General features: G+C 50.0%; 1 protein-coding gene across 1 annotated transcript in view; it reads right to left on the bottom strand.

Annotated features, from left to right (window-relative positions):
• The window catches only part of LOC123599874 (spermatogenesis-associated protein 21-like), a gene marked incomplete at its 3' end in the record, with an annotated part of 5,238 nt that extends 1,167 nt beyond the window's left edge, over positions 1-4,071 (bottom strand). Inside the window, exons 1-3 of the mRNA XM_045482330.1 lie at positions 3,970-4,071; positions 2,711-2,961; positions 946-1,097 (exon numbers count right to left, since the gene is read on the bottom strand). Coding sequence (XP_045338286.1) covers positions 946-1,097; positions 2,711-2,839 — 281 coding nt within the window. The remainder of the gene's footprint in view (positions 1-945; positions 1,098-2,710; positions 2,962-3,969) is intronic.
• Positions 4,072-11,181: the final 7,110 nt, after the last annotated feature.

Consider the following 11,181-nt stretch of genomic DNA (forward strand, 5'->3'; position numbering starts at 1 on the left):
AGAGATTATTCAGAGGCTTTTGGTTATAAGCAAATTAAAACGATATGCTGACTAGTCTGAACTATTCCTATTTCTCAAATCTTTCCCTTTTTGCTTCTGTCTGTTTCTCTTTCACTTTCCTCTTTTGAAAAAGATTACACTCTGGGGCTCCTGACTGGCTCAGTCGGTGGAGCATGGGACTCTTGATCTCAGGGTTCTGAGTTTGAGCCCCACGTTGGGTGTAGAGATGACTTAAAAATAAAATCTTTAAAATATAAGAGTCTCATACTCTGGTTTCTTTTCAGATCGTATAAATCTTTTGCCTTTTAAAATAGGAGTCTTGGGGCACCTGGGTGGCTCAGTCGGTTGAGCGACGGACTTCGGCTCAGGTCATGATCTCACGGTCCGTGAGTTCGAGCCCCGCGTCGGGCTCTGTGCTGACAGCTCAGAGCCTGGAGCCTGCTTCAGATTCTGTGTCTCCCTCTCTCTCTGACTGCCCCCCCCTCCCCATTCATGCTCTGTCTCTGTCTCAAAAATAAACATTAAAAAAAATTTTTTTTAAATATGAGTCTTACTGTAGACAACGTAAAAATACAATATTTAGAAAATAGTAACAAGAATGCCATGTAAATGTGTGTTTCTGAGTCTCAGCCTCTCTTTTGTTCAGTCTTCCATTAATTCAGTGAACACATGTTTATTGAGCATCTACTAAGTGCCAGGCACAGTCCCAGGCATGAGGGGTTTGAAGCAGAGCAGGACACATAAAAGAAGCTCGTGGTCCAGTGCGTCTAGAAGCCAGTGCAGATGGAAGGTTCGGGAGCGATGACGTAGCAGGATTTGTGCCCCCCCGTGAGAGAGAAGATTAAGGGCGTATTTGCCTTAGGCTGGGAGTCTTGCCTCGTCCCTGTCCCCCAGGTGGCTCACAGAGTTCTCTCCCGGACCTTCTTTAAGAAGTCCCCAGCTCACCCCGGTTCTGGCGGCTGCCTCTGCTGCTGGGTCCTGAGCTCCCGAGGCCCTTCCTCTGAGGCTGCGCTGTGTTCTGGTCCCTTCTCTGGCCCCCCTGGGGCTGATGAGGGCTGCTTCCCACTGCCCATCCCTGCAGCATCTGGAAACGCAACCTGGAACAGAGATGCCCATGCGCTAGCCCAAGGGTTGGCCACAAGTACCCATTCTGGAGGGCTCCTCCCTCTCCTTGGACATCGTCCAGGCCTCAGGGACAGGGACATCCTGTGCTGACTGCGGAAGGCAGGCGGAAGGCGCTGCAGAGAGGTGAGGAGGAGGAGGAGGAGGAAGAGGAGGAGGAGGAGGAGGAGAAGGGAGAGGTGCGGGAGAGCGGGAGGGGGAAGGGGAGGGGGAGGAGACAGGGAGCTGGAGAGAGTGGCTAGCCGTAAGACCTGGCCCAAGCCAGCAGCACTAAGGGCTCTAGCAGAAACCTACAATCCGAGGTAGCACCTGAGCCAAGGGAACCCCCTGAGGACAGCCTGACGGAGCCCCCTGGGGGACATCACGACCCTCAGAAGATCCAAGAGAGGCTTCCACAATTTCTGCTACTTCAGAGGTCAGGCTCTGGAACCGGATCTCGATGCCCATCTTGGTCTATCCGTCCCTGGCTGAGCCAGTGACTGGAGCCAGCTCCGACCCTCACCTGAGGCAGCAAACTCCAGACGACCCGCCTCAATCACTTGAGGACAGTTGTTCTAATGCAAGGTCGGGCCAACACTGAGGACACCTACGCTCGGGGAGGCAGGGTCTGTGCCCCAGGCAGTGGGGCTCAAAGGGGTGCCATGGCCTGCCCAAGGTCCTATGGCTGGTGACATAACCGGACTGAAACCCATGACTTTGTTTGTTGAAAAAAAAAATGAGGGGTAGAGGTGAAGGAAGCCCTGAACGCTTGCCCCAGCCTCCTTCTAAGACCGGCCCCCCTACCTTCAGGCGCTCTCCCTGCCCCCGAGGGAAGCCGTGATTTATAACAGAAGCTACAGGGAGAGGGTAACACTTTACCCAAGGGAATGTTGACTTTTTTTTTTTTTTATGGTGACATTTTTGGCTCTGGGGAAACCAGATGGGAAGGAGGGCTTTGCTTTCTCTGTGCTCTTCAGTTCATGCCCCTTGGCACCTAAAAGAATGGCTGGAAAGAGGCTGAGGGGTATGATGGAGGCTTAGGATGCAGGCTGAGGGCTGGGGAGGGTCGTGCTGGAAGGCTTGAGCAACTGTCAGGGGACTGGAGGGTCTAAAGGGGGCTGGGGGCACACAGCAGAGTAAACAGGAATTCTGGTTTTGCTCACCCAGCATCTATTCCGGTAAGAGAAGCCAGTGGCGTCAAGCGAGTACCACCTCTGGCTTCATTATACCAAGAGATCCAGGCCACTCTGCTCTGCCACGGTGACTAATTCAGGGATGAGCATGTGACCACGATCTGGGCCAGTCGCAGTGATACCAGAGACTTCCTTCAACTACTGCAGAGAGGCTCTCTTCCTGTTGGGGACGCTATGCCAGAGGACGTAAGATGAGAAGATTTTAACCCGAAGTGGCCAGGGCAATCCTTGCCACCTTTCAGGAAGGGCCTGCCTGGGAGCGTCACACTGGAAGGCAGAGCCAACAGACACTCATGTAGCACCTTGATCCAGCCATACCTGAAGCACACCCATAGATTTGTCATCTACCCAAGCTGACGTAGGGAAAGGTGCCGGCTGGGAATAGCAGGGTCAGAACATGAGGTGCAGGGCCCTACCTGGCTGATTTCTGATATGGTAGGCTCAACCCCAGGCCTCTTGCTGGTGGTGCTCATGCCAGGACTTGGCTGGGCTCCTGGAGCCTTGATCCTTCCCTCCGTGTGCATCTGGGCGTTTCCGTTGTCCATTGTGCCACAGCCAGTGAGGGTGCCAAGTGAGGGGCATCAGTTGCTGTGGTCCCACAGGAGAAATCCAATCAAAGTTCCACCAAGGTCATTACCTAAGCACTCTTCAGCAGCCCACCTGGAACCTGTGATACAGAGAGCCTGGCTCAAGGGAATAGTCAGGGCCCGGCCCACCCCGGAGAGGGATGCAGCAGAAACAGAGAGCTAGCCACACATTCATCCTGATTCTCACAGTAACTCCGAGGAGCAAAGTCACGGGCCCGGGGTCCAATGCCAACTAGGCCACAGAGCAGGAATTAAACCGTGGCCTGTCGGATCCCCAAACACACGCACTTTCTCCTACCCCGGCATTTCCTAATGGGTGCTCTTTGGTCCTAATATTGGTCCCATGAGGTACACCACACACACAAAAAGAGTTCTGAGGCCAAATGCATTTGGAAAGTGCTGAGTTAAAATAGAATAGGCTCTGGGGCCCCTGGGTGGCTCAGTCGGTTAAGGGTCCGACTTCGGCTCAGGTCACGATCTCGCGGTTCGTGAGTTCGAGCCCCGCGTCAGGCTCTGGGCTGACGGCTCAGAGCCTGGAGCCTGCTTCGGATTCTGTCTCCCTCTCTCTCTGCCCCTCCCCTGCTCACGCTCTGTCTCTCTCTCTCTCTGTCTCTCAATAATAAATAAACGTTAAAATTTTTTTAAAAAATAGAATAGTCTCTGTGCTGCGGAACTTCTCAGAGCCTTCAATGTGCATGTTAAATATACATTTTAAAGAGTGCCCCAGAATGTCACGGCTGTTGCTGCTATAGATGAAAACTCCAAGTTCTTCTTGGGGTTAAGGAACAAACGCTGAGAACATCTGTCTCGGGAACCCCAAGGTCTCCAATAGCAACATGTAGTTCGCCAAAGCACCCTCCACCCTGCCCCGGACACATCCCTTTCTAAAGCCTTTCTTGGTGTCTCTCCTGCCTCTCCCACCCAACCTCTTATTAGGCTGTTTCACCACCCCCTACTCAAACATGTTTCAACCTGAGCAGCCCTCCCACACTCCTAATCCCACAGACCCCCAGCCTCTGTGCCCACATCCCACTTCTCTGTCTCCCCAACAACCCCCACCCTCCCACCACCATTCTTCAACCTCCCACCTCTTCTCCAAGCTTCTAGCCACCTCAGCCACCTCCAGCGTCTGGATTCCTCTGGGGTAACATTAACACTATTTCTATGGGTGCATCACAGACCCCTTTATACTGTTGACGATTTCTAGGGGTAAATCCCACCCCCCCAGTGCGACCCTGGAACCTTGAAGATCTTGATGGTGCTTTCACTTTAAACCAGGGCAGGCCAGCCAACAGACACAGGAATCTTCTATTTGCTGCGGGCGTTTGCAGGCGGTGCTCTCCTAAGGGCTCTGTGGGGGCACTGGGTTCAGCCCTGAGGCTCAGAGGAGCCCCGTGTCTCGTCCAGCGCAACTCAGCTAGTCTGCACAAGATCTGGATTCAGACCCAGGCCTGTGCGGCTCCTGGGACCGCGTGTCTCACCGTCTTATCTCGCATCCAAAGAAGCTCAAGCCACTTACTCGTCTACCTACGGAACCAACAGCTGTTTAACAGACACCTGCCCAAGCTGGGCACGGCACCAGGTCCTGACGATGCGCTGGCTGATCTGAAGTCTCTCGCAGCGTACGGGGAGCACAGAGCAGGTGCTCCCAACAGCCACGACCCCCAATCCCCACTCCCTCCTCCTTTCCTCCCACCCCTACCTACACCCCGATCCTTCCTGCAGCTAGGCCTGCGCCCCTACAATGCAGACGAGACCTCCATCCCGTGGGGCGCCCGCCCCAGGCGCAGCGCCCGTCTCCCCAAGGGTCTAGTCTCTCGCTTGGCACAGGGAGGTCAGCGCTGTGACCAAATCCCTCCCTCTGCCCTGGAAGTTCCTTGCTCCTCCCAGTCTCTCTCCCATGAGGGCCCCCTCCACGTCCCCCTTTCCTCCGGGCATTCCCGCCCCAGGGGTGGATGACCCATCCGGAGGACCGCCCTTCCAGACCCCTCGAACACGCCCCCCATTGTCCCCTGTCTCCACCTCAGAATCCTCAGGCCCCGGTATTCCACAAGCTGGAATTTTGAGGGGGCAGAGGCTCCAGAGGGGATCCAGCCCCCTCTCCGCCCCCACCTGGGACTTACAAACCCTGTGAGAGTCTGAACGAGGGGATGCCCCCAACCCTAGTAGAAGGGCATGGAATCTGAGGACAGAATTGAGGCAGGTGGGTGGCACATACAGACGACCATGGACGATGTCCTTTCCGAGCACTTGTACCTTCTGGTTTTGTCCACGGCTTTGTGGCGATTTCATTCACATCCCATACAATTCTCCCACTTATTAATTAATTAATTAATTAATTAGTTTTAAAATTATTTATTTATTTTATTTTTGAGAAAGAGAGAGAGGGAAAGCTGGGAAGGGGCAGAGAGAGAGAGAGAGAGAGAGAGAGAGAATCCCAAGCACTCTCACCACACACCCCGACACAGGGCTTGATCCCACAACTGTGAGATCATGACCTGACCCAGTATTGAGTCACATGCTCAGCTGACTGAGCCCCCCAGGTGCCCCCCAGTTCTCGCATTTAAAGTGTGCCATTCAAGGGTGCCTGGGGGGCTCAGTCGGTTCACCGTCCGACTCTTGATTTCGGCGCAGGTCATGGTCTCCCAGTTCATGAGTTCAAGCCCCACATCGGGCTCTCTGCTGACAGGGCAGAGCCTGCCTGGGATTCTCTCTCTCCCTCTCTGTCTCAAAATAAATAAGTGAACTTAAAAAAAAATAAAGTGTACAACTCAGGGGCTTGCAATATATTCACCGAATTGTTTGACGATCACCCCAATATTAGAACAACTTTATCACCCTAAAAAGGAACTCCACACCCCTTCACCATCACCTCAATTCTCACACCCCACCCCAGTCCTAGGCAACCACTAATCTGTCTGCCTTGCACATATGCCTGTTCTGGACATTTCATATAAATGGACTCATACGATACCTAGTCCCTGGCGATTGGCTTCTTCCACTTGGCAAAATGTTGTCAAGGTTCATTGCCTTTTGTGGCCAACATAATATATTTTGTACATCCACTTACCAATTAATGGACATTGGTGTGTTTCTACTTCTGGGATATTATGAGGAATGCTGCTGTAAACATTCGTGTACAAATTTTTGTGCAAATACATGTTTTCATTTCTCTTGAGTATACAGCTAGGAAAGTAATCGCTGGGTTATAGGCTAACTCTATGTTTAGTTTCTTGGGTAATTGCCAGATGGCTTCCAAGGGGAAGGCATCATTTTACATTCCCAACTGCAGTGTAGGAGGGTTCCAACTCTTCTGTATCCTGACGAACACTTGTTATTATCTGCCTTTTTGAGTTCTAGCCATCCTAGTGGGTGTGGGTATGAGGTGGAATCTTACTGTGGTTTTGGCTTGTGTTTCCCAGTTGGCTGATAAGGTGGAGCACCTTTCTTTCTTTCCATTTACCTATTTACTTTTTTAAAGGATTTTTTGTTGGAGACAGAGAGAGAGAGAGAGAGAGAGAGAGAGAGAGAGAGACAGAGCGCGTGAGCAGGGCAGGGGCAGAAAGGGAGGGAGACACAGAATCTAAAGCAGGCTCCAGGCTCTGAGCTGTCAGCACAGAGCCCAATGGGGTCTTGAACTCAACAAACTGTGAGATCATGACCCGAGCTGAAGTTGGACACTTAACTAAATGAGCCACCCAGGTGCCCCTAAAAGATTTTATTTTTAAGTAATCTCTAGGCTCAATGAGGGGCTCAAACTCACAGCCTGAGATCAAGAGTCGCATGTTTTTCCGACTGAGCCAGCCAGGTGCCACATAGTGGAGCATCTTTCCATGTGCTTATTGGCTATTCATGTATCTTCTTGGGGAAAATGTCCACTAGAGTCCATTATTCATGCATAAATTGGATTATTTGTCTTTTTACTATTGAATGGTAAGGGTTCTTTATATATTCTAGATATAAGTCCCTTGTCAGATATATAATTTGCAAGATTATTCTCCCATGATGTGCATTGTATTTTCACTTGTCCTTTGTAGCACAAAAGTTTTAAATTTTATTTAAGTCTTATTTATCTATTTTTTCTTTTTTAAAAATTTTATGTATTTATTTTGAGAGAGAGAGAGAGAGAGAGCGCAGGGTAGAAGGGCAGAGGGAGAGAGGGAGAGAATCCCAAGCAGACTCTATGCTCAGAGCAGGGCCCAATGAAGGGCTTGATTGCTGGACCATGGGATCGAACCACATGAGCTGAAGTCAAGAGTCAGACGCTTAACCAACTGAGCCATCTAGGCGTCCCTGTCGATTTTTTATTTTGTTGCTTGTGCTTTTAGTGTCCTTTCTAAGAATCCAGTAGGTTCTTTTTTGATTAGGACATAAATGCAAGGTCATGAAGATTTAGGTCTATGTTTTCTCTTAAAAGTTGTGTAGTTTTAGCTCTTACACTTAGGCCTAAGACCTATTTTTAATTCCTTTTGTATATCGTGTGAGGTAGGGATCGAACGTCTGCATGTGGGTACCTCAGCACCATTTGTGGGAAAGACTACTGTTTCCCTATTGAATTGTTTTGGCACACTTCTAGAAAGTCAACTGACTATAAATGTGAGGGGTTATTTCTGGATTCTCAGTTCTACTCCACTGATCTGTGCATGCATCCTTATTTCGGTACTATACTGTCTTGATTACTGTAGCTTTGTAGTAAGTCTTGGAACCGGGAAGTGTGAGTTCTCCAACTTTGTTCTTTTTCAAGATTGCGTTGTTACTGAGTGCCCTTTTATAAGTGGTTTCCCCATCTGAGAAATGGGGGAAATTCCTCTGAGAAATGTCTGTGATGGGAGAAAGATACAGCAGAGAAAGATGGTAAGTGACAGGAGGCCACCAAGGACACCTATCCACATTAAACCCTCACCCTGGCCCGGGACCTACCAGAAAGCAGCTGAGTGAATGAACAAGATTTTGTTTCCCTGTTCACTTCCTCATGCTTGGGATGGGCTCTATCTGGGCTTATATATACTCTGCTTGTTGGGTTGAATTGAATGTCTGGTAAATAATGTAATTAACCCGGGAGTTGATGATAGGCCCAATTACCCTCTGCAGCAGAGGTGTTGGAAGGCATTTCAGGAACGTCCAGCTATGAGGCTGGGATTTGAGAATAAGGCAAAAGGGACAGTTGGACTTCCTCCAACCCGAGGACAATGTAGTTGCCCTGGGCTTGTCACTGGTTCAGTGGCCTCCATCACACAATGGAGAGAACAATCCTCACCCTGCCCACCTCACAGAGATTGTTATGTCCATGTAACATCTTCCGGAGAGCCTTCCCTGACTTCCCAAGGCTGAGTTGGGTCTCTCTGCTCTTGGCGCCCATAGCCCCTGCGAATTCCTCCATCATAGCCCTTCCCACTGTGCACTGTAAATAACTCCTTTTCTCTCTGTCTCCTCTGGTCTGTGAGCTCCACGAAGACAGGAGCTGGGTTGGCTTCATCTCTGTGGCCCCAGCAGCCAGCACCCGCCATAGGGTAGCTGCTCAATTCCCATCTTTGTTAGACCGAACTGAACTGAACGTGCTCTGAACACATGATAGGGCCTGGCTTTCCCCGGCATGGGTGATGCTTCCCTTCGGGGTTCATGAGAGGAAAGCTTCCTACCTGTCGCGGCCACATGGTGAGGCCACACAGCCACCGTGGGCTGCCTTCAAGCTGCTTGGCTTCCAGAGGGGAAGTGATGGAGCTCAGTGCTGATTACAGACACTACCCTGAAGTTCAGCTCTTGAGACCTGGTCCTAGATGCTCTCCCAGCTGGAAGTCCTGTAACCCAATGAGTCTGGGTGCTTTACTCCTTGGATACCCAATTCTCCCCTGTGTTGTTCAGTACATATTGATGCAAGGAGTCAGAGTGTGAAAGAGAAAACACAGTGGCCCATCCCCAAATTGCCACTTGGTTTTGGGAGGTAGCCAACTGAACACACACACACACATTTACTCACCCATTCGCTGAGCACCTACTCTGTGCCAGAACGTGTGCTGCTGAATACCGGGTCCACAGGTGACAGGGACAGGATCCTTCAAGAGGCTCACAGCCTGGTGGCAGAGCAGTCATATAAACCGAATGGTGAGAATGTGAAGGGGTAAGATCGTCAGTGTGGGAGTGCACCCTCCCTGCCCCTCTTCATATCTCTCCCCTCCACCTTTGAAGGGAGTTCTGTCTTTGCCACTCCAGGACTTAAGGGAAATGAGAGACGGGATCAAAGAAGCGGGAGGAAGAAATCTCATTTTCTGGGTCGTTTCTCAATTTCTTCTTTGTCGTGGAGAATCAGGGTAATGAGCAAAGTTGAAATTAGAGGGTAAATCAATTCACATAAAGAGAAAATAACTTCACACCCCCCCAGGATGGCTGTGATCAAAGAAAGTGGAAAGTATTGGTAAGGATGGGGGAAAATCGGAACCCTTGTTCATTGCTGGTAGGAACATAAAATGGTGTAGCCGCTATGGAAAACAGTTCAGTGGTTCCAGAGAAAGCTCAACATAAAATTACCATATGGCCCAGCAAATCCACCTCCAGATATATATACTCAAGAGAATTGAAAACAAGGGCTCAAACAAATCAGCATCATTCACAGTAGCCAAACGGTGGAAACAACCCAAATGTCCATCAACAAATAAATGGATACACAAACTGTGAAATATGCACACCATGGAGTATCATTCAGCCATCAACAGGAATGAAATTCTCATAGATGCTGGGACAGGAAGGAACCTTGAAAACATTATGCTGAGAAATAAAGCAAGCACAAAGGCCTGATAACTGTATGATTCCACTTATATGAGGTACCTAGAATGGGCAAATTCACAGAGACAAAAAGTAGAATAGAGGCCACCAGGGGTTGGGGGGAGCGGAGAAATGGGGTGTTATTGCTTAAGGGGTACAGAGTTTCTGTTTGGGATGATGAAAAAGGTGCTGGAAATAGTGGTGATAGCTCTATGCAATACCGTGTATGTACTTAATTCCACTGGATTGCACTCTTAAAGACGGTCAGCATGGTAAAGTTCATGTTATGTATATTTTGCCACAATACGAAAGGTTTTTGTTGTTTTTTAATTTATTGCTGGAGAGAGAGAGAGAGTGCGAGAGCATAGGGGAGGGACAGTGAGAAAGGGAGACAGAGAATCCCAAGTAGGCTGGGTGTCGTCGGCACAGAGTCCCACGCGGGGCTCGAACCCAGGAACCGTGAGACCATGACCTGAGCTGAAATCAAGAGTCGGAGGCTCACCGAGTGAGCCACCCAGGCGTCCCTAAAAAAGATCTTTTAAGAGGTTAGATTAATTCTATGATAAAGTACTTGTAAAAGGAGAGAGAGGGAGGAGAGGGGAGTTGGGGGTGGAGCAAAGCTTTGGTGGAGCAAAGCTCTCCGCATAGGACCTGGCAGGTTGTAAGCACTTACTAAATAATTGTGGAAGAAATGAGAAAATGGTACAGGAGAAGGCGTTTGGAGAATTTGACTATGGTGGGACAATATGTATCCCCGGAACATTCTATGAGAAATTCGAACTAGGACTGGGGTTCTTTTTTTTTTTAACGTTTTTATTTATTTTTGAGACAGAGAGAGACCCAGCATGAACAGGGGAGGGTCAGAGAGAGAGGGAGACACAGAATCGGAAACAGGCTCCAGGCTCTGAGCCGTCAGCACAGAGCCCGACGCGGGCTCGAACTCACGGACCGCGAGATCATGACCTGAGCCGAAGTCGGACGCCCAACCGACTGAGCCACCCAGGAGCCCCTCTTTTTTTTTTTTTTTTTATGTTTATTTATTTATTTTGAGAAAGACAGAGAGAGGGAGCAAGTGGGGGAGGGGCAGAGAGAGAGAGGGAGAGAGAGAATCCTACTGTCAGTGCAGAGCCCTACCTGGGGCTAGATCCCAGGAACCGTGAGATCACGACTTGAGCCGAAATCAAGAGTCGGAGCCTTAACCCGCCAAGCTACCCAGACACCCCTTTTTATTTTTATTTAAAAAAAATTTTTTTAACGTTTATTTATTTTTGAGACAGAGAGAGACAGAGCATGAACGGGGGAGGGGCAGAGAGAGAGGGAGACACAGAATCGGAAACAGGCTCCAGGCTCTGAGCCATCAGCCCAGAGCCCGACGCGGGGCTCGAACTCACGGACCGCGAGATCGTGACCTGAGCTGAAGTCGGACGCTTAACCGACTGAGCCACCCAGGCACCCCTGGACACCCCTTTTTAAGGAGGGATTGTTTTTTAATTAGTTATGTTAGTAAACTTCGCTCTTTGTGGAGTCTACGCCACACTGGG

Source organism: Leopardus geoffroyi, chromosome C1 (genome assembly GCF_018350155.1).
Source record: "Leopardus geoffroyi isolate Oge1 chromosome C1, O.geoffroyi_Oge1_pat1.0, whole genome shotgun sequence".
In the NCBI taxonomy this organism is placed as follows: domain Eukaryota; kingdom Metazoa; phylum Chordata; class Mammalia; order Carnivora; family Felidae; genus Leopardus; species Leopardus geoffroyi.